At 36.5% G+C, this 24,731-nt stretch overlaps 1 protein-coding gene across 1 annotated transcript in view; it reads right to left on the bottom strand.

Annotated features, from left to right (window-relative positions):
* The window catches only part of HUNK (hormonally up-regulated Neu-associated kinase), a 132,878-nt gene extending 110,763 nt beyond the window's left edge, over positions 1–22,115 (bottom strand). Inside the window, exon 1 of the mRNA XM_051984976.1 lies at positions 20,533–22,115. Coding sequence (XP_051840936.1) covers positions 20,533–20,805 — 273 coding nt within the window. The 5' untranslated portion in view covers positions 20,806–22,115. The remainder of the gene's footprint in view (positions 1–20,532) is intronic.
* Between the last annotated feature and the right edge of the window lie 2,616 nt (positions 22,116–24,731).

The following is a 24,731-nucleotide window of genomic DNA, read 5'->3' on the forward strand; positions in this document are numbered from 1 at the left end:
TGATCAATTATAAATGATTTAGCTTGTCTCAGTAACACAATGATCCAACACAAGTACAAAGTATTCATGATGAAAAATGCTATCCACAAAAGAACTGACTCTGAATACAGACTGAAACATATTTTTCCACTTACTTTATTCTTTTTCCTGTTTTTTTTTCTTTTTTTTTTTTACCTTTTGATCTGTTTCTTTTTTCACAACTATGACTAATATGGAAATATGTTTTACATGATAGCACATATATAACCTATATCACATTGCTGACCACTTTCAGAAGAGGAGAGAGGAAGAAGGGAAAGGGAAAATTTGTAATTCAAAATCTTATAAAAATGAATGCTAATTGGAAGAAAATCAAATGTTATTTTTTTAAAAGAAAGAAAATCTTTCTATTCCTAAAGATAGATAAACAGACAGACAGACAGACAGACAAATGGGTTAATCTATCAAGGATTCCATAGCACAACTCTGAGTCTCACTCTGGGTAAAAATGAGATTCTAACTCACTGCAATATGTTAAGTCTTTGACCAAAGTTCAGACCAATTGGGACAAGCATTCCTCTTCCATTCCCAACAGGTCACATTGGCAAATGACTAATGAGAAAGCAGTAGCAACCATCACAAAACAAAAGACACCAACTTAACAACTTTCAGACCTAAGTACCTTACAAAGAGAAAGAAGAGTTAAAAGAGTTCAATCTATGACTTATTCCTGGATCCAAATGAGCCGTATCTCACCCAGATGTTTCTGATAAAGCAAAAATTGCTTTTCTAATGCTAAAATTTTCTTCTGTCACACTAAGATGGATGAGGGTCTCATATTACATAAGATACTTAAAACATGCAGAGCAGATAGCCCAAACAAGCAAGTCGCTTTTCTAACAAATCCTGCTCTTTTTCTTTTCTCCACTTATATATAACATGCCAACTCTTACACTGTCTCAGACTTCACCCATTTAGGTGATAAAATGTATAGCGTGATATATAGAAAAATCAGTGTCTGAGTGTGAATTGTCTCTCTGGGTTTGTAATTCCATAGTCCCATTAGACCATACGGTTAACATACCAAGGCAACTGCTATTCTGGATACACAGGAAATCTGAGTCCTGATACTTTTAGCCCTATTGAATTATGACTTAGGAGACAGAAAGTTTACAGTTTCTGAGGCCCTAGGGAAAGGGTGTTTTCCCAAGACTGTAATTGTTACATATGACTGTGCCTGTCTTCTATCTCCTCAGTAATTACACAAAGACAACTGAATGTGCTCTTTGTAAAAAAAAAAAAAAAAAAAATCTTCATTATGCCTGTTCTGTGCAGAATGAAATTTCAGTATTTCATCAGAAATGTATGCCAGATTCTGCAAGTTTTGCTTAACTGTACTCCCTCCTTCTGGCCTAACAAGAGCTATGGAATTGGTTATACAATATCTTCTCTAGCCCTTTTGTCTTTTTTAATTAATTTAATTTAATTTAATGAATTTATAAGGAAATTTCTTTTCCATGCAATAAATTTTATGTTAAACTTTTAACTTTATATTAAAACTATCAACTGATGCTAAATTTTTAAATGATGTAAAGTTTGATACCCTGTCTCTGCTTAGGGATGACTTCATGTTCTCTTTGAAAACTTCAATCCCAAGAATTCATTACAAATTTCAGCAGGTGATGATGTAATCTATAGTCACTCAGAAAGCAAGAAGCTAGAAGACTGAAAAGGAGAAAAACCAGAGAGAAAAATATGAAGGGGGAAAAGCCCAGCTAGCCTCCTAGGAAACAGAAAACAAGAAAATAATTTGGAATGAGTGAACAAAACACCAGACTTTAGAGTCTTAAATCTAAAAATAGAGTACAAAGGACCTCACTGAAAAACTGACACAATTAGGTCAAGAAAGGAGAAGAGAACCCCATAAAACTATGTAGCAGTCCAAGTTTAGCCAGAGTAACAAGTGGAGAGGAATTCAAAATGCATAAAGATCAGCCAAGATTTTAGTTGGGAAGAAGATGGTGGGAAATAAATGGAAAATCAACTTAGAAGTATCCTAAAATTAAAAAAAATCAGTATCAACAAATAAAGAAAAAAATTAACTATCAGTAATGATTTTGCCCAACTAAATAGCAACAGAAAGGATAACTTAACAAAAAGACAAATGTCAATCAAACATAAAATTCTGTAATGGAAAATTACTAGAAGAAATAGAAATTTGAATAAAATTTTAAATTAAAATATTAATAAAAATCTCAGAAAAAGACATTGAACAAATCATACATTAATTTCCAAATTAAAAAAAAATTCTAGGATTTACAAATGAGTTCTATGAAACCTTCAAAAATTCAATTGTATATAAACTATATTAGAAAACAGATCTTACCCACATCCTTTTATGACACTCATATTAGATTGATAGCTAACATAAAGGCAAATCAGAGCAAGAAAACTATAGTCCAATATCCCTAATGAATACCAATTCAAACACTTAAATATTTCCTAAGAGGCTACAACAACTCATCAATAACATTATACACATTATGATGTGAGGTAAAGCAGTAATAATTTTTCTAATAATATCAACAACATGTTTGAAATGCAAGCAATAACAATAAGATAAAAAAAGTGAGACAGAATAAGCATAAATAAAGAGGAAACAAAATTATCACTTTTGTTAGTGAGTATGATGATATTCAGAGAACGTGCTTACTTGGATAAATACGCCAAGAAAGAATGATGGGTTAGGCCAGCACTTAACCTGGCAAATGATAGCCACTTAATAAATGGAGATGATTATTACACTCTAAGCAGATTTAACCAAGAAATTGCCTGATTCTTATGTGTACTATTAGAAAAAAATTAATCTTGTACAGTTTCTTTATAAACCAGCTAACTGGAGTTCTCAAGCATGAATATCAGTTATCTCTCCCTGGAACAAATCAAAGGAGATATTTTGTATTTTGGAGGAGGGTGATGAATTCTGTCTGTTAAATCGGATGCCAAATTTAACTATGATCAGTCAATCCCAAGTATTTCCAAAGACTACTTTAAAAAGTAAATAACCTTTTCCACATATGGAAGATTTTCAATCTTTTAAATTACAGAGAAACCATAAGTTGGAATCTACCATAATATCTGAAATATAATGGCAAATGGAAGTGCAGAAAAAATATACTTTTTGCTTATACTGATAAGTGTTGCACCAACTTTCCATATTTTATATATATATATATATATATGTAAATGTAGCTTTCTTGAATATATAGGTCAAAGAAATTGTCTGGTGCCCATGAATGAACAAAAATGGTGTGTCTACAAATATTTCATTAAGAAGCTTTGAGAGTCCTGAGTTACAAAATAAGTAGCTATAATTGATATAATTCCTTTGCAAATGCTTTTTAAAAAATGAATTTTTTTCCTATTACAAATAAATGCATTGCATCTGAAGATAGTAAATTTGGAGATTTAATTTGACGTAGCATATTTGAGTTTTAAGACAAGTATGAAATATGTTTGATTTTTTAAATTTAGCACATAAAAGTAACAAATTAATATAACTAATCATAGTAGCTTTATCAAAGATTTTTAATACAAGGAGTCATTTTACCTTTATTTGACATTTTAGTTGATTTCCTGTCTAGATATATTTACAATATTATTCAGTTTAACACTATTATAAAGGATATCTATTGAACACTAGAGCTTTACATGCCTCACTGAAACTTTTTTTTTTGGCTACTTGATCACAAATAAACAACTTTTAAAGTTATTTTTTAAGTTTATGAGGAGAGAAGAAATAATTATATTGGAAATGATACAGAGAAAACTACACATCAATATTACTGAGTTTATCATGATTTATATTATTTATCCCATCTGAACAGAATACCCTCCTTCCCCTCCTTTCCTCTCTGTCACAGGGTCCCCCTTTTTTTATAAGATGAATCCAGAGTACTATCTTCTCTCCAGAGTCTTTCTTGGTCCTCACTAAATTGCTAGTTTTCTCCCTCTCAAATACCTTATAATTAACTACTTTGAGTATATTTATATTTACTCCTATATTTATACTTTCCATATGTACTTGTTGTCTTTTCCATTATAATATAAATATTTTTCCATTCCTTGTACTTAGGTATTTTGTAGCACAATGTCTAGCATATAGTAGATACTTAATAATTGAGGTTAAAATAACATAGCAAACTTTTAAAGTGCTCCACGACTAAACTCCGTTATAGAATTTTCAAACTCATAGAGATCACAAAATTTAGAGGTAGAAAAGCCCTTATAATCTCACATCCATTTTACAGATGAGAAAATTGATACCCAGAATGGTTAACATAATTCTTCAAGATCACACAGCTGGAAGATATTAAAATCAGAATTCAAATTCAGCTCTTGCAACTCTAAATCTAGTACTCTTTCCACCACACCAACTTGAGAATTGTGTAAAAACTTTTGAAAATCTGCTCGCTGCTCATCATAACTTTACATATCTATAAGATTTTAGAACAAGAAGGGACTGGAGAAATTCTCTAGCCTAACGCTTCTTAAACTTTTTCCATTCATAACCCATTTTCCCCAGAAAAAATGTTTACATGACCCCAAGTATATAAAATAGGTATACAAATTAAATAAATCATAATTTTGTGACACCCCCCCACCTTTAGTTATGAGATCCCATATTGGGTAATGACCCACAGTTTAAGAAGCTGGGATACAGTTCATTTCTTTTATTTGATGAAATTAAAAGCACAAAAAAGCCAAATGACTTCTCTCAGATCCCATAGAACTAAGCCACAGGGTAAGAATTCAAATCTATTTCTATATCACTATATATAAAAAACATTTTTAGTGATATATGTGTGTGTCATATTTATAGCAAATGCTTGATAGAATTAAAGTTATTTATGTATGTGTGTATGCATATTTATCTATACATATATATTTGGAAAAGGCCCTAATATTGAAAATGATTGAAGGCAAAAGGAAAAGGGGATAGCAGAGAATGAAATAAATAGAAAGGGTCATGAAAATAACAAACTTTAAACCTGGACAGACTTCACGAGATAGTGAAAGACAAAAAGCCTGGGGCTCTGTGGTCCATGAGATCAGAAAGAATCAACAATAGTGATATATAGTGCTTTAAAGTTTACAAAAGGCTTTGCATGTTACACATGCAATATCTCATACTTCACTGGAATTCAACCACACCCAAGATTTCATTAATATAGGGAACTTCAGTGAGGAAACTCCATTAATGATGTAAATTTTTTTCATCCTTGGGATTGTATGTTCAGTGCTTAGCATATGGTAAGTGTTTAATAAATGCTTATTGATAGATTATTGACTAGCATCTGCTCTGTAGCTTATAATCCTATGTACCTTAGGTACATTTACATAGTGTCTCTTAATTTACAAATTATTTTTTTCAAAATAATTTTGCAAGATTGACAGTGCAAATGTTATTGATCCCATTTCACAGCTAAATAAATTAAAGTTGTTATTTGAGACAGTCACACAACAAGTAAATGTCAAAGTTACACTGAAATTTAGATTCTTTGACTCCAAGTCAAGGCTCTTTCCATTACACCATGATGTAATTAAAATTGTTAAAAAAAAAAAAAAAACTTTCACATATATTTGTGTGCTTTATCTATATCTATATACATAACATTAAATTCTGCCAACAATGTATTTGTTCCACATTTCTCTTCCCCCCAAAAAAGGAAAGATAGGATTACTAATAATTCATAGAGAATGCCTGCTACAATCTGGAGCTCAGGGGAGGTCTAACTAACTTCAAATCTGGAAATCATTATTCTAAGTCTAATTATTGGACAGAAATGATTTCTTTTCACACATTCTCCAAGGTACTTGTTCAGCATTTCAGAAGTTATAATTAAAAATATTTTTTACAATGTCTAGGAAAAATCATCCTGCAGAAGAGTACATTAAGAACATGGTACAGTCCCATCAGAGTACAATTCAAATTTCATTACAACAAATAAGGCTTGGAATAGCAACATTTCTCACAGTCTTTTTGTATAAGATGTCATCCTAGGGGACAGACAGTACAAATTTAGAGAAGTGTTTTGGAAAGAAGCTTTATTTTTAAGCAAAATTTAAGTGTTCAATTGAGAACTGAGTCATGAGTGCTTCTAATTTAATTTTTTAAAATTATAGCACAAATAGCATTATTTCAAAATCTAGATTTCTTCCATAATATAATCAGCAGTAAGTAATCCAAGTAAGAAATCAAGCTCTGTAAATGACCACACATTAACATTTGTCTATTTGGTTGAGCTACATCAGGAATTACAGCAGTGATCTGATGTCCCGTGCCAGACTTTATAAAACTTTTCCCAAATCTTTTCACAATAATCATTTGCAAAGGCAAATGTTATTGCCTCTATTTTTAAGATAAGGAAACTGAGGGTCAGAGAGATCAAGTGAAACGTAGGAAACTTTCCCAAAGCTTTGATTCTTGTACTCTTAATCACTTCCAGGGGAAGCTGATCTTACAACCCATATTGACTAGTAAAAAAAAATGCATAGAGAATGCTTTCTCAAGCTTGTCTAGATGCATAATTAAGGATAATGGACAAAACCAAAGGTACTCTATTTTCATAAAAAATATTAAGTAAACACTTTCCGGAAACTTGGTTCAATTGTTTCACAGTTGGAGAGATATACAAGTGATATCATTCAGTTGGACATAACATTTCTAATATTATGATCTGATTCAAAATATCTTATCAATGCTTTCTTATCCTTCCTGAGCAAAGAAAGGATACTAAAAAGCTAAGGAGGAAGGTTGATTTGACTTGAAAAAGGGAAGACCAAGGAGGTAAAGCAGGTGGGTCAGAAACTAGGTTTGAGCTTATTATTTATCCAGTCTCATTTTAATGTTATATATTTTAGGACTTTTAATCAGAGCACAAAAGTAGATAATGTCTTAGTCAAGTTAACCATTTCCTTTAGAAATATGTAGAACACATTAACAATTGTTGAACAATTAACAAATGTTAATTTGGTTGAAATGGAGTGCTGGAATTGCAAAGACCAAGATTTCAAATCTCCCCCCAGATACTATCTGTCTGACCCTGGGCAAGGTTTGTCTCTCTGAGCCTGATTTTCCTGTGAAATGAGAGGTTTAGACTCCAAGATCTGGACTTGTAGACCCTTCCATCTTTGAATCTATCTATTATGCTATGATCCTATGATTGTATTGAATATGATTTTACCATTAAAAACTAATGCCTTACTATTAGATGAAAAATTCTGAATGTACAAAATAGAGTTCAATATTTCTTTAACAAATGAAATGCAAGGGAAATTGACCACAAGAATGTTAATCATAAGTATATCATTTAACAAAGGTTGAGAGAGAAATGAAAAATATATTAATTGATTTTAATGTTTATTAGTTCCTTTTCCCGCATTTTGTTTCCTTGTAATACTTAAATATTTCTGACTGGTCAATGTGGCTGATCTCTCCCCCTCCCCAAGGCTTATGTATGTTTTTTTTTTCATTTTTATAATGGATTTCTATAAATAATAAGTGTGCAAGGCACTATGTAGTCATTGGAGATACAAAAAATGATAAATGGCTCCTGTCAAGGAGCAAACATTCTACTGGGAGGAATACAACCTGTACAGAGATTAAGTAAATCTGAGTTGTATAAACTGTGTCAAACATACAATCTGTCACTGTAGTCCATATGTAATCAGGTAATGAGTACTTTTTTTGTTTTCCATTTAATATTTTTTCTCAATTACATATATACAAAAAATTTTAGCATCTTTTTTTTTTTTTTAATTTGAGTTCCAAGTTCTCTTCCTCTCCTCCCAGTCCTTGAGAAGGCCAAGTAATTTGACACAGATTATACATGGGTGGTCATGCAAAACATCTCCGTATTAGCTATGTTACAAAAGAAAATAAGCCTACCCCAAACCCCAAGAATAACTTTTTTAAAAATTAAAAACAGTATGTTTCAATCCACATTTATACATCATCAGTTATTTCTCTGGAGGTGAATAGCATTTTTCATTATGAGTCCTTCAGGATTGTCTTGGATCACTGTATCACTGAGAATAGCTAAATCATTCATATCTGATCATTGTATAATATTGTTGTTACTGTGTACAACGTTCTCCTGCTTCTGCTCATTTTACCTTTTCAGAAGTTCTTGTAAGTGTTCCCAGCTTTTTTCTGAAAGCATTCTGGTCATTATTTCTTATAGCACATTAATTAATGAGTATTTATTAAATGCCTACTATGTTTCAGACACCAGGTGCTAGGTGCTAGGGATATGAGTACAAAGAATGAAACAATTCCTACCCTCTTTGTCAAGATTGGACATAATAGATACTAGGCTGACAGAAATCTCAGACAGTCCAGGGCTGGTTGGTTCTATGCTGTAATGAAGCCTCAGACTCACATTTCAGCAGAAGTTTTTTCAAGAGAGTAGCATACAGAAAAGAGGTAAAGAAAGTTAATGCCATAACAGTGTGCATTCATTAATTCTAGCACAAATTTGAGAGATTAGCCTGCTGCCTTCCAAAGCTGCCAAGGGCTTTGGTTTTACTAATCTGTAAAACAGAGTAATTCTTTTCCTCAGGAAGAGATGCTATATTTTCTATTTCTCTATATCTCTCCACAGTACTTAGTCTAGTGATCTGTACATAGTGAATGTCCAATCAATGTTGTACAACTCTGTGGAAACACATTCTATATATAGGCCTCTCCAAAAAGGCAGGGAGAAATCAACTTGAAAGGATTCAGTAGCAAGAATGTCTTGAAGGAAGCAGGAAGAGAACCTGACAAATTACTTAAAAATTGGGATATAAAAAAGAAAAGGCAAGCAAGGTAGAATCACTAGAAAAAATAAACTCAAAAGTTTCGAACAAGAGAAGAGAGAGAATAAGAAGAATTATGGAAAACTTTGACTTGGCTTTAGAAACTGATGTATTTATTATGGAGAGTATATTCAAAGCGCAAAAATCAAACCTTACTATTGCTATGGGAAACGGCAAAAAGAAAAAAAATGTACTGTTTGCAAATAACAAACTTCTCCCATCTGTTGCATTACTGATCACTTTCCAAAGAATCAAAAGCCTTTTAAAATTCCTATAATGATATAAAATATTTTTCAAAAGTCTAGGTTAGTCACTTATCACATTATGATACTTAGAAGTATATCAGGTATATAAGGAAAAACATGAGCATCATATGGAGAGATTAAAACAGTTATTAAGGGAAAAAAAAGTCGACTACACTCTTGAACCCTGGCGGGTCTCCTCATAATCAATAAAACTCAGATCACAGTGATCACACACAGGCGTTTCCCTTCTCTGTTTTTTCTTAGCCAGGAAATAGGTTTTCTTTCCAATTATAGTGACAGTGCTGCTAGGCTGTTGCATTTGGGAGTTGTGTCCTGGGTTCATAGAAATAACTAATTATTTTTGCAACTGATATGGCCAGGAGGTAGAAGGGATAAATGTCCTAAGACAAAACTGCTACCTCTGCCACAGGGGTAGAGGATACAAATTCAACACTAAGGCAAAACTAGGAAATCCATCCTGATTACTAGGTTCCACAGGTGTGTCCAAGGTTGTCTCAGTTCTTCTAGAGCATTATCTCACTTGGTTATCTCATCAGTTGCCAAGGGTTCAATTATCATTTCTATGTAGATGATTGCCAGATCTGTATCTCCACACTCTCCTAAACACCTTATCTTTCCAATTCTTCAACTCTCTAATTTCTCACAACCTACTCCCTCCATTCCCCTAAGCTACCCAGATGATCATACCCTAGATCTTGCCATCAGCACCCACAAATGCACCCCTTCAATCTTTGTAAACTCTAAAAATGGCCCTGTCCAATCACAATCTGTTGTCATTCCACCTTTCTTTCTGCCTGGTAATAAACCTTGTTTATCATCTCCACAGGGACCTTTAGTCTTTAGTGTTTCCCCTAGCTATCACACCCTGCATCTACAACACTGTCCTCCCTGCCTCATCTTGGTGAATTGTCCTCTTCTCTAGAGTTTCTTACTCCCTTATACTATCACTGATCTCCACTCCTACTAATATGCACCCAAATGAAGTTTGAGGAAAAAAAATCACAGAACTGTGCCGACTGGATCCACTGAAAATTCAGCAAGGCAATCTTTCTACACTTCCCTAATTGACTAATTATCCTGCTTTCCAAAGTAGCCCTTCCAAACCCTTTTCATCCTTCCTCAAACATAGTTTCCCTTTTCCACACCCTCTGAGTTAAAAACTGTGACTCATATTTTGCTTTAAAAAAAAAAAAAGGTGAGACATTTGCCAAGATTCGATTTTCCCCCCTCATCTTCATTTTACATCACCCAGATGCTTTCTACCACTATCTCCTTCTTCAATTCTGTCTAAAATGAATAGGTAGGTCTTCTCCTTGCCAAGACCAATTCTCCTACATGTACAAGTGATCCCACTTTATCCTGTCTTCAGCAGATTACCCTATTATCCCCATTCTCTACTTATCTTTAATCTCTGTCTGTTGGCTGCTTTCCCACTGTCTACAAACATGTCCATGTCTCCCCCATCACAAAAAAATGAAACAAAACAATTTTTAAAAAATCACCATTTGCTTTTTGGACATCTCAAACTGGATGTCCCATAGATATATTAAACACATTATGTCCAACTGAATTCAATATCTTTCATCCTAAACCCTTCCCTTTTCCTAGCATCCTTCCAGTCACTCAGATGCAGAACCTAAATATAACATTTGATTTCTTACTGACTCTTATGTCCCTCCATATCCAATTTCTTGCCAAGTTCTATACATTTTACTTGGTAAACTCTGACATTTTCATCACTTTGGTGAAGACTCTCACTACTATATCTGGACTCTGTTAATAGTCTGCTAGTTGTTTTTTTCTGTTACAGGTCTTTCCCTACTCTAGTTCATTCTCCACTAAACTTTCAAAGTGATCTTTCTAAAACATAGGTCCAAACACATCATCCTTCCTACTCCATAAACTCCAGTTGCTCCCTTTCACCTATAGGCTCAGAAATAAAATCTGGTTTTACATTCAAAGCCTTTCATGATACCCCCACCCACCATCACCACTACACACACCTACACACACACACACACACACACACACACACACACACACACACACTCCTTTTCTGTACACAGTTGCTTGGATATTGTCTCTCTCAGAAGTATTCTCCCTTAAGAGGAAGGGCTGTCATGTCTTGCTTTGTCTCTCTGTCTCTAAAAACAGTGCTTGGAATGGGACTGAATGTTTATTGAGAAAATGTACAGATATTTGAGGATGATGATGTGGGGGAAACTCATGGTGAATGTCCACTCAATTTTCTGGTAAAGTATGTTATGAAGTCCTTAAACTGACAATATGGAGAAGGTCAGTGAGAGAGAATCAATAACTACTGATTAAGCATCTACTCTGTGACTAAAGGTTGGGAAAAGATGCAGTAGGGAATAAGATAAAGAGATTCAATTAAGGAGAAATAAAAATATTTCATAGTAGTAATAAAGGTACAATTGAAGTTAGATACATAAATTTGTAGCTGACCCAATTAACATGATGTGATTACAAATTTATCAGTTATACAGATGCTATTACTCCAGTTTAGCTTTAGTTGTTGTTATTGTTGTTGTTGTTGTTTTTTAAATAAAAATTAAATGCCATTTTCTCCTTAATTTTATTATTATTTAACTGTTCTTTTGCACTGTTTGATGGAATAAAACTAAATCAACTTGATTTAGAATTTGGAAATAATTAAATTAAAAAATAAACTCGAGTTGAAACCTTTGACTAAAAGGAAATTTGGGGATTATTTTTGGATTTCAATTAGTCATACTGTCCCCTTTATTAATTTGAGAAGAGAGAGGAAGAAATGTGAGAGACTTGAGAAAAGAGAAAGTTTGGAATAGCTTCTAGGGGAATGACATAGAGAATTAACTAGGGAGCAATAAAAAGAGTGCCTTAATGAAGTAATGGCCCAGTTGAACTTAGATAACATGAATTTATAATTTCCCCAGTTAGCATCACTGTATGACTTTTTCCAGCTCCATTCAGCTCCCTAGAATTAGAAGAGTCTGATGGTGGGAGTAATCCAAGGCTGATATTTGACAAAAGATGAGTGACTATAGGATGAAGAGATCAGAGATTTGAGAAAAGAGGTCAGAGAAAAGAGTTGATAAACCTGGAAGGAGAAGAAAATGAAATCAGAGTGGAGATAATGACCTGAAAAGGTAATGAAGGATAGAAGCATGAAAGTCTTGATGAGAGCAAAGAATAAGCTCACAGGGAGAGATGGATGATAGGAAATAATGATAAGAGGAGGAATGCTAGTTTCTCTTAAAAATTTTAATTTTGTATTTACCTTGTTTCTCTCTATAATCCCTTCCCTCACCCAACTAAATCTCTCTCTCCTTATAAGAAAAAAAATTTTTTAAGAAAAGAAGAAAAAGGGAAAATCATAGGGTAGAACTGGTTAAGTTTTCCTTTTTCAATCATGTAACCAACACCCTATTGAGAACCCAAGAAGATTATTGCCATAGTTTCCCAATTCCAGTTTTTCACTTCTTTAATCATCCATTATAATTTTGATTATATTAAGTTAAAAACTTCTTTGCACGAACAAAACCAATGCAACCAATATTAGAATGAAAGCAGAAAACTGGGAAACAAATTTTTTCAGCAAGTGTCTCTGATAAAGACCTCATTATTCAAATATAGAGAACTGAATTAAATCTAATCATCCATCCTCTATACAGTTATTAAATTGATATTCCTAAATGAAGGTCTGACCTTGTTAATCCCCTGCTCAAGCAGCGTCAGTGGCTCCTTATTGTCTCTATGATAAAATCCAGTGCTTGGAATTTAAAGCCCTATAAAATTTGACTTCATTCTACATTTCCGGGCTTATTACATATGCATTACACATCTTTATGGACTTTTGTTTTAGTCTAATTGTTCTACTAATTGTTGCCCTAAGTCATCATTCCATTTCTTTCACCTGTGTCCTTGTGCAGTGCCTTCGCACAAAGGAATGTATTACCTTCTCACCTCCTCACCGCCTAGCTTCCTTTAAGGCTCAAGCCATGTATTACCTCCTATGGGAAAGCTTTTGTAATTTCCTTTTTACATTCTATCTCCCTGGTAGCAAACTCTTTGAGTGAAGGTACTATTTTTCTTTTGTCTTTATATTGCCAGTATTTAGCCCAGGACCTCAAATTCAATAAATGCTTAAGAAATGTTTGATAGATTTTATAATCCCATATAAGCTACACAGCTAATGAAATGACTGTCCCAACTCACAGGCTTCAGAGAGCTCTGTGACAGCCCCATTCTATGGCAGTCAACTCAAAAAGCTTTCAGTTTTGAAAATTGCTGTGACAGCTGATCAGTTAGGCTACCCTGGAATAGTCTAGCAATGTATGAAACTCCATAGTCAGTCTACATAGATGCTAAGTCTAGTTCTTGTCACTCAATACCTGCAGAGAAGATTTAAGGTTATACTCTTCTATGTAGGCACAGCTCTGTTCTGTTGTCTCTGAGAGCTCTTTTAAATCAATGGGAGCTGTGTCGATGAAGATTGTAGAAGGCAGCCCCAAGTGCTATTTGAATCATTCACAAGTACTTCAAAAGGTGAGGCAGGGCAGGAAATTTAAAGGAAGGAATTTGCCAACAACCACAATAGCATGTAATCGTGGAAAGTATATGCACTGACATATTATACATTGCACACTGGGCAGGTGCTTTTTCAAAATACTTTTGCAGACATGTGAGAAGTTCCTGCAGAGGACTAATAGGAATTTCCAGTTCTCCAAAGATTACTTGTTTCCCATAGCAATCATACCCCTGGATTTCTGGCACTTTCAAATACAGAATTTAGCACCTGTTTGTTCCAGAAATACTTTCTAAAAACAGATCTTTCAAAAGGCCACTTCTAAAATTAGTCATTTCCTTCATTACAAAGCATAGTAAATTGTATTTTTAGTAAATTCTTCACACCAGGTATTTGGCACTATCCTGTCAAATCTATGACTACTAGCAATTTACTAATCCAGGCAACTCTTTTTTTAGTTCAACAATAGCAGTAAAGAAAGTGAAAATGGATTTATTTTTAAACAAAGACCAATTTTTAGCAACTGCTTTATCAATATCTCAGGGGATATAGAACTGGAAGGGACTTTTGAAATCATTTGGTCCAGTCCACTTATTTTTTGTTCTTTAGTTGGATTTGATGTTTTATTATTGGAGTAGGTTGTCATTTCCTTCTCCAGCTCATTTTACAGATGAGAAAACTGAAGGAAACAGGGTAAAGTGATTTGCCTAGGACAATATAGCTATTAAGTGCATGGGGCAAGATTTGAATTCAGGAAGTTGAGTTTTCCTGACTCCAGTTTCAGCATTCTATCCACTGCACCATCTTGCTGTCCCAAAATCTTTTGTCACCAATGACAATACTGAGGCAAAGAGAAAGAAAGAATTGCCCCAAAGTCAGCTAACAGAATTATGTATGTTTCATTCTTTAAATTTGTATTCCAGTACTTGATGTTTAATAAAGGCTTGTGGATTAGTCAAAGTGGCAGAGTTCAGATTCAAACCCAGGCTTTCTGTTTTCAATCCCATCACTTGTTCAAATAAACCATACTATATATTATACATGTGTGGCCAACTTTATACCCTAATGTAGCCTAATCACAAATGAAGATATAGGTGATTTTAAATTGTGGTCGTTTTTGCAGCTTTGTCCCTGAAGAGTTAACAGACCATAGGTAAAGAAAAATGGTAGAGTAAACTAAACATTGATTAGACTTGAGAGTTCAAAGACCTGAATGTGAATAGAGGCACTGACATTCATTGGTGGTAGGTATTAGGCAAGTAACTTCATCACTCTGACCTTTAGTTTCTTTCTTTCTTTTTCATTAAAGCTTTTTATTTTTCAAAACATATGCAAAATCTTATGTTCTAATTTCTTCTCCCTTCCCCCATACTCTCCTCTAGATGGCAAGTAGTCCAATATATGTTAAGTCCAATATATGCATACATATTTATACAATTATTGTGCTGCACAAGAAAAAAAAAAGAAGCAAGCAAATAACAACAAAAAAGAGTGAAAATGCTAAGTTATGAACCACATTCAGTTCCCACAGTCTTCTCTCTGGGTGTAGATGGCTCTCTTTATCACTGAACAACTGGAACTGGTTTGAATCAACTCACGGTTGAAGACAGCTAAGTTTGACCTTAAGTTTCTTCAACCAAGGGAGATTGAATCATATCAGCAGTATAACTCAAATAGAAAAGAGGGTCACTAAACCATACATATGTTTACGCCCAGGCTACATGATGATTTAGAAAAACACATGCTAACAATATCTATGTTCTTTTGTATTTTTATTTTACCAAATATTTCCCAACTATATTTTAATCTGGTTCCACCCACATAAAGAAGTGTTAGCAGCCATCTGCTTGACACCTCTGGACACTTTTTAGCCCTGCCATTATTTGATTCTGAACACTCATGTTATTAAGAAAATGATATTAAGCCTTCTTTCTCTTACAGTTGGTCAATTAGTCAGTCAATATATATTAAATGCCTACTGCACATCGGGCATTGTACTGCGTACTAAGGATATTTCCCCAAAAAGGTCTTGCTCTCAAGAAGCTGGGAGACTAGTACACATAAGCTAAAAAGAAGATAATAATCAAAGATGGAACTAATGATAATTAGTGCAACAAGGAAAGGCTTCATATAGAAGGTAGAATTTTAATGGGGACTAAAGAGGCCAGAAGATAATGATAAGGAGAGAATTATATATATTCCAGGCCCATTATAGGTGTTTAACAGTCAGTTAAATAGTTCAGAGTCCAGAGTTGGAGTTTTCATTTAAGAAAAAGCATGGAGACCAGGCATTGGATCTTACAAGAAGTTTAAGGTATAAGAAGACTGGACCAAAATATATAGAGAACTGACTCAAATTTATAAGAAATCAAGCCATTCTCCAATTGATAAATGGTCAAAGGATATGAACAGACAATTTTCAGAGGATGAAATTGAAACTATTACCACTCATATGAAAGAGTGTTCCAAATCATTATTGATCAGAGAAATGCAAATTAAGACAACGCTGAGATACCACTACACACCTGTCAGATTGGCTAAGATGACAGGAAAACATAATGATGAATGTTGGAGGGGATGCGGGAAAACTGGGACACTAATGCATTGTTGGTGGAGTTGTGAACGAATCCAACCATTCTGGAGAGCAATCTGGAATTATGCCCAAAAAATTATCAAATTGTGCATACCCTTTGATCCAGCAGTGTTTCTACTGGGCTTATATCCCAAAGAAATACTAAAGAAGGGAAAGGGATCTGTATGTGCCAAAATGTTTGTAGCAGCCCTATTTGTAGTGGCTAGAAACTGGAAAATGAATGGATGCCCATCAATTGGAGAATGGCTGGGTAAATTGTGGTATATGAATGTTATGGAATATTATTGTTCTGTAAGAAATGGCCAGCAGGATGAATACAGAGAGGACTGGCGAGACTTACATGAACTGATGCTAAATGAAATGAGCAGAACCAGGAGATCATTATACACTTCGACAACGATATTGTATGAGGACATATTTTGATGGAAGTGGATTTCTTTGACAAAGAGACCTAACTGAGTTTCAATTGATAAATGACGGACAAAAGCAGCTACACCCAAAGAAAGAACACTGGGAAACGAATGTGAACTATCTGCATTTTTGTTTTTCTTCCCGGGTTATTTATACCTTCTGAATCCAATTCTCCCTATGCAACAAGAGAACTGTTCGGTTCTGCAAACATATATTGTATCTAAGATATACTGCAACATATCCAACATATAAAGGACTGCTTGCCATCTAGGGGAGGGGGTGGAGGGAGGGAGGGGAAAAAAATTGGAACAGAAATGAGTGCAAGGGATAATGTTGTAAAAAAAAAATTACCCTGGCATGGATTCTGTCAATATAAAGTAATTATTAAATAAAAATTTTTTAAAAAAAGAAGAAGACTGGAAAAGGAGCTAAAATTTGAATGTCAAAGTAGTATGATATATTCTTTAATCCATGGGAAAAGATCTTCAGAAAAGCTCCTTCTGAATAAGGAACAAGGAAGCCCTTTCTGAATAAATTTCTTCTCTGATGTGTCTTACTTGAATGAATGAATGAATGAATAAGGCATTTATTAAGCACTTATTATGTGCAAAGCACTATATTATGCACTAAATACACAAATAGAAAAAAATAAGACAATCCTTGCTTTCAAGAAGCTTACATTTCAGTTGAGCTGACAACACAAAGATACAATCATCCTTAGAGTGCAAAAACAAACAAATAAAAATCAATACTTCTTTAATGTCATTCCCACCAATAATATCAGTTTTTGATATTGAACCAGTTGGCAGTGCCAACCAAAGGACTTTGGTGGCAAATAGTTAATTACTCAAGTAACAAATAGTTTAAGATACACACACACACACACATTCCCCCTCCCAAGGGGTTCTCCTACATCACTGATTTAATCTCAAGTTATTCCCTATACTCCATAAAGTGTTTGAATTTTAAAAGATCAAAGACAAATAGTAATATTGAAGCCAAGTAAAATAATCCTCAATTTTGTCATTTCAAGTGCTAAGTCTCTTCTAGTGCTTAAGGAACCACATTACATGTGATTTCAGTACCCAGCTAAGTAGTGAAGTAGATAGAGTGTTCAGGAAGTCAGGAAAATGAATCTTCCTGAGTTCAAATCTTGATACTTCAGACACTTGATAGTTGTGTGATCCTGGGTAAGTCACTTAATCTTGTTTGTCTCAGTTTTCTGGAGAAGGAAAGGGCAAACCAAGACACAAATTGCCTCAGATTGGACCATGATAAAGAGAGGTATGAGTGAAGAATCTTATTAACATTCTCAGAAAGATTCCTAAATACATTTGTGAGATTTGTCTTTTTTTTTTTGTGCTGAGGCAATTGGGGTTAAGTGACTTGCCTAGGGTCACATAGCTAGTAAGTGTTAAGTGTCTGAGACCAGATGTGAACTTAGATCCTCCTGACTTCAGGGCTGGTGCTCTATCCACTGAGCCACTTAGGTGCTCCTGAGATTTTGATCCTGGAGAAATCTGCAAAATCTTCATTGATTAGACAAGTCCTCAAAAGTGCTAGATTTAGAAGACAATACCTATGAATAACTAGATGTTTCTTTGTAGTCAACAAGTGAGGGTATTAAATCTCAAAATCAGAATGATAGTCTCTAGAGAAACTCAAATGACTGTTCACTTTTAACAGCCTAATTAATCTCCAAGTCTTCTGACTCCTAATATTTTAAAACTATTACTTTTCATTTAAAAAATGATTAGCTTGGATGGAAGGGGAGAGATGAGGGAGATGCAATGATAAATACAAACTGCTTTTGGCATACTATCTCTTCTATTCTCATCTCAAATTTCAAGAACACAAATACTTTTTTTTGTTATAATCTTGTTTTTGTTATGATCTTGTATAGGTGTGCAAAACTCAAAAGAGTATATCTGCAACAAGTATTTAATGGTTATCATAATGAGATCTAGCTAAACAGGTAAAAATAGAACACACACAAGAAAAACTAGGGTGGGTGGCAGGGAAGGTGTGTACTTGCAGTGCCTTCTATTGTTATCAATAGAAAAATCTCATTACTTTTTTCTATATTTAGAAAGTAGAAAGCCTACTACTAGATTGGAAATAGGAATTTATAAAGAAATGATGACATCCTTGGCCAGAGCAACAAAAGTATGCCCACATATAATTAGGGAAGAGCATATTTTCAACCATTTGTATACTCTAAGCTAAATAGATTGTAATTTATAAAGCACAAAACCCACTACAAACTAGCACACTTCTGAAAGGACTAGAATGAGGTTTGAAATCTTTTTTTCTTGCTTTTGTTGGAATAGTCATTTCAGTTACTCATCATCCAACATTTCCTTTTGGCATGGACAATGAACACAAAACCACTATTAAAATAATTACTCCAGCCTAGTCTGCACAAAAGAAATGGGCATCCCTCATAAGAATCCAGCAAGACAACAGGCATCACAGGGATACCTTTATTAACTTAGATGGAGTGGGCACAAGATCAAAGTAAAGGGAATTGGAGTGTTTTGAGAAGCAGGGATGGAAATAAGGAAGAATGAATCCTTGGACTGCCTTTAAAAAATTACCATTGTTAAAATGCTTTAACGGAAAAGGGTAGCTCAACTTTCTATGGGAATGCACTCCAACAAGACCAGAAACCCCGATATATGTCAGGAATTTCTTTAACAAGTTGCTCATGGAACTACCTCCGATCACTAGAAGATTTTTACTCAGGATATATTGGCTATCAGGAAGCAATGAAGAGGGTCTTGTGAAATTCTCAGTCTTTTCCTTTTCCAAAGATCTCGATTTAGCAAAAAATCTTAGGAGAACCAAACCGATCTTCTAACTTGGAATTCACTTTTAAGCGAGTCATCATCTCCTCTTATATCAGCCAGAAGAGACCTTACCTGGAAGAATTGCAATAGTTCTGGAATAAAATTCTTCTATAACTCCTTAAATGGGATAGAAAATGTCCACATATTGAATGAATGGTGTGGAGGGGGGGTGAACACCGTTAAGGCAGAACCTTAATACTTCTTAAAAAGCAGTCAAATGGAACTGGAAAGGACAAGGCTGAGAGGATTGGGAAAGGGAGTAGAGAGGATAAAGGACCAGTCTTGGTAATTTATCTCGTCGACATTCAGAGCCAGTCTTCAGACTCTCTCTAAGAACACAGTCTAGCAGAGAAAGGAAATAGTTCCTTCCTGTCCAGGAGCTTTCCCCCAATTCCACCCCCATTCCCACTTCGCCCCACCCCCCAGCTCCTACTACCCGAGAGAGGTGTCAGGTTCAGAAAGCCTTAATGTTTAGATAATCTGGTTAATCCCCTAGCCAGTCCAGCAGAGGACCTACCCCTCCCAAGAACTCCAACCCACCTCCTCTACTCAGCTTTCCCAGAAAAAGGGGAAGGGGCAGACTGGGAAAGAATTTCACCAATCGTTTGGTAGAAAGATCCACCAACCCAAAAAGCCAGCTCAATCTGCCACAAGGTAGTTAGGGTTAGGGTGCATAGGGTAAAGCTGGAAGATAAATCATCTCTAGTCTGTCCTCTAGTAAATTACTTAAAGACACCGGCCTATTCACCCCTTTTCAGTTCAGATCCCTAAATCAGTAGTTAGGACAGGAATGAATGAAGATTAGCTGCAAGGCAAGGGTTATGTTAACCCTATGTGCTCCATCAGGTTAACTTATGGTATAGGGACGCCCAGCTCTGTGATTCAAAGTACAGGGAATCCTGCCCTCCCCCCTCCTTATCAGAGGAGTGAGTGGCCCTAACTTTCGACTCCAATTCTAGGTCCACCGTCTGTCTCCATGTCTGGGCAATGGGAAGCTACTGGGGACCCCGACCTTTCAACTTTCGGGAATCCGGATCTCCTCACCTTTTCTCCAGTCAGCACATGTAGACCCTCTCTCACTTTGGCGAAGGAGCCTTCCCCCAGCTTTCTGCTACCGATGAGGTAGTTACCGACCCGTTTGTTGTGCTGGAAGTCGCGGAGCTGCTCCCTGGATACCGCGCTCACCCATGCCGGGAGGAAACTTCCCGCCGAGGCCAGAGGAGGTTTCGCGTCTTCCCCGCCGCCGTCTCCTCCTCCCAGAGCCGAGCCTGGCGCGGGCGGCTCGCTCAAGAGCCCGTCCCCAGCCGCGGCCGGCATCCTTCTCCTTGTCTTGTTCCAGCTGCTGCTGTTAGTGCTGCCGCCGCCGTCGCCCGCCGAGGCTTTCCCCGCCCCTCCTTTTTCTCCTCCCCCTTCTCCTCCCCCCTGCCCGGGTGGGACCCAGCAGCCTCTGACACTTTCCTATTGGCCTCGACTCCCACCCCAACCCCTGGCCGCAGAGCTGTCCAGTCCCAGGCTAGCTCCTCCAGCTCCTCCTGCGTTTCACTCGTCCAGCGGGGAAGCCTCCTGCTAAGCACGTATGCACCCTATCCTCCTCCAGATCCCCCTCCCCTTGGGCTACCCCCCTCCCCAGTAAAAGAGACAATAGGGGCGTAATGAAAAGATTAGTTGGCCCCACCCCAAATCCTTGTCTCTTCTACTCCAGAGTCTGGTGGCCAAGGTGGAAAAGACGCAAACCTCAATTACCCCTCTCTTACCCCTTCCCCCAGTTAAGTTCCTGTTTCGAAGGTCTGATGGTTTTTCTGGTTTTGTTTCCCTGGAATAGGATTCCCCCTCCGGGCTTCCCTACAGGCTGGGTCACGACAATAATCCACTGGCTCCAGCGCGCCAGGAATTGCTTGTCATTCAGAAGAAAACAGAGAAACCAGCTCTAGCCGGGTTTTCTTTCTGGCTCAGAGTAGACAGAGTTGTTGCTTTCTTTTTTATTCAGGGTCTCCCCCCACCCCAACTCCCTCTGCTTCCCGGGTACTCTCGGTATTGGTTCTGTCTACCTTTGCCCCCCCTCCCTCTACTTCTACCAGGCTGGGGAGCGGCGAGGTTTGCTTGACTGAGGCTCTCTCAGCAAAGAAAAAAGAGGAAGGGGGGAAGGGGGAATTTTTTTTTTTTTTTTTTGAATTTGCAGTAATTTAATCCGATCCCAGTCGGCGGGAACAAATGTGATCTAAACTCAGCAGCCAGAGCATTTTCAAATGTAGCCAGCCCCTCCTTCCACTTCGTGCTTTACATTCAAACCCAAACACGCAGGACAGAAAAACCTTGAGAGGAAGAGGTGGAGGGGACGTCTCTATAATTAGACTACACATTCTTATCTCAAGAGCCGTGAGACACTGCGTGATTGCTTTTTACAAAGGATTTGATATTCCTGTTCTATCCTTTGATCGTGATAGTGTTTGGGTTTTTTAATACTGCTTTCTTACCATAACTACCTAAGGACGTATCGGTTGCCTCACACACCCTTAAGGAGGAAAACCTCAGAAAGCGTGCGATTGTGACACAGGATTGGATTGGGCGTGCTCAGAGGGCACCGAGAGATTTCATAGATCTGGAGGGAGCTGAAGGGTTGGGAAGAAGAGTGGAAAAGCAAAAGTGATTGTAGTATGTTTCTGTTATCTTAAAATTCAAAATGTAAACAAACATACAATTGAGGTGTGAGTCTTCCTATTCTTTTCTTTAGGACCAAGTGAAGCTCCAATTCCCACCACACTGAGTTAGGAGTAAAAAGAATTGGATTTGTTTCCTGATTCTGCTACAGCCTAGCTATGTGTGATTTTGGAACCTCTTCTTTCCTCTTATATAAAATGAAGGAGAGACTGGATAACCTCTAAAGTCCCTTTCAATTCTAAAAATACTATCACATGAGCACAGTGCCAAATAATTATCATCAATTAATGCAGTTTTTCAGGAACCTACTTGACCTGAAAGGTAACCCAGACTTAAAAATGGGTACACTGTTATATTGATGTCAGTGGTAGTTGTGATGAGGGATCTCTGGTCTGAGGCACTGACCTCCTATGCAAAAGATTTGCCAACCCTAAATCTGTGTGGCAAAAAGGGATTTATTGACACTGAGAAGACAGAGATTACTTGGGAGTTTCAGCTACTGAGAGTGGTTCCACACTAATCTTCAACTCAATAGAGGGTTCCACCATATCCCTGGTCTTGATCTCGAACTGAATGAGACCATTTAACTGGGCTCCCTGATGGTGGGCCTCTTTCAGAGGAGAGTTTGAGACTCAGGAACCCAAAAAAAGGGCACAAAGCCTCAGGGCTCTCCAAAAGTCAAAGGGGACACAATTTACATCAATATTAAGTGTGCAGCCCATTTTATATCTGCCCATCTCAATTGCTGATTATAATTGGTTAGATATTATTAATGTGGCACTAATTAAGCATATCTTTTTCACTTAATAATCTAGTTACTTTTTTCACATTCCTATTTTTTAATTCAATTTTGAAATTTCTTCTTGCTTTCCATTAGGTGACAACCTCCACAAAGTCATATATTATCACGAGGAATCAAGAAACCTGCATTCTAAAGATATTAGCTGTGTGGGTTAACTTTGGCAAAGTAACAACCTATTTCAGCCTCAGTTTCATATCTGTAAAATAGAATAATAATACATCATTTGACTACTTCATATATCATGTGACTACTATACTTGGTTTCCATAGATGTGAAAGTATATCATGTGTAGTAAAAGTATCATGTAAATATACATGTTTATTACATTAATTTCTCCAGGAGCAGTGGGATAGTTTTATTCTTACCTTCTCCTGGACTGATCTGTATTTTACTATCAAAACCATTGTAGTTTAACTTTCAGGAGGAGTTCACATTTTGAAGCTGAACCTATTTTGCAAGGTGTTCAGGTCCCTCTGATGTGGTTAGGGAACCAAATGATGCAATTAGGGGCAGGGCAGAGAGTCATGGGAACCCCTCTTTGGTCGATGTAGGTTCAACGTGAAAGAATTCACAAACCCAAAATATTAGACTGGCAAAAGGAAGTTTATTATTGGCACTACAGAAGACTGACGTCTGAGTGACAAGGTCCTGGCAGAGAGATAAAGGTCCTAGCAGAGAAATCCTGGCAGAGAGATAAACAGAGGTGACACTGAGAAGAGAATGTCACCATAGCAGGCAGGGGTCCTGACAAGCAGCTATGCCTAGAAGGGAGATTCTTTGACAAGGCAGGGTCCTGCTTTGGGCCTCTGCAAAGAAATGAGTCCAAAATTGCCCTTTAATAGAAAATCTGAGACTAAAGTTTTGAATGAAATTACTTCAATGTTGTCTCTGCCCCCAGGGCTAGATTCCCAATTGAATAAGATCACTTAAGTTCCAGCTAAGTAGGAGTGGTCCTGAACTAATTTTCAGCTCAGTAAAAGGTGCAGCCAGTTACTCAATAGAAATATCAGGTCCAGATCACCTTTGAAATGAGACCACCTAAATTGGAGCTAAGTAGGGAATGGTTCTGGGCTAATCTTAATAAAATCACTTAACTGCTCCGAAGGGTGAGTCCCTGTCAGGAGAGTTTCAGGGCTCACCCCAAAAGTCAAGGACAGTTTCAGGGTTCACCCCCATCACCTCCACAAAGGACCCTGGTTTTGGTGTCATCAGGACTAGGTTCAGTCCTGGGAAGCCTGACCTTCAAAAGATAGACTTTTTCTAGAACTCTCTGACTCATTAATTCCATACTTCAAAGGACCTCTCTTAAAGTTTAATATTGACGAGTGTCATGGAAGAAGCAAACATAAGCTTGGACAGACTTCAGGAAACAGTGCTGGACAGAGAGTCCTGACATGCTATAATTCATGAGGAGCTGAAGAGTTGGACATGCCTGAACAACATCTTCAAAAAAAGGATTTCCAGTATTACTTCTAGAAAGTTACTAAATATACATATAACCCTGATCTGGCCAGGCTGGTCTGACCCTGTCCAGTTTGAGTAACCTGGAGATGCCTTTGTGGGACCTTTAGAACATGTCCAAATCGCCTGTCATGGAAATCTTTGCATCCTGTACTCCTTGAGTAACTGCCTTTGTTCCATTAACCACTAATGATTGAGCTTTTACCCCAAAAATTCACTTTAAAAAGTATAATCACAAAGATATAAACTTATTCTAATACTAGGGAGGTATAATCCTTCACCATCTTCCCATATACTACACCTTAGTCTCTGGGAAGAGACT

Source organism: Antechinus flavipes, chromosome 3 (assembly GCF_016432865.1).
Source record: "Antechinus flavipes isolate AdamAnt ecotype Samford, QLD, Australia chromosome 3, AdamAnt_v2, whole genome shotgun sequence".
Taxonomy (NCBI): Eukaryota; Metazoa; Chordata; class Mammalia; order Dasyuromorphia; family Dasyuridae; genus Antechinus; species Antechinus flavipes.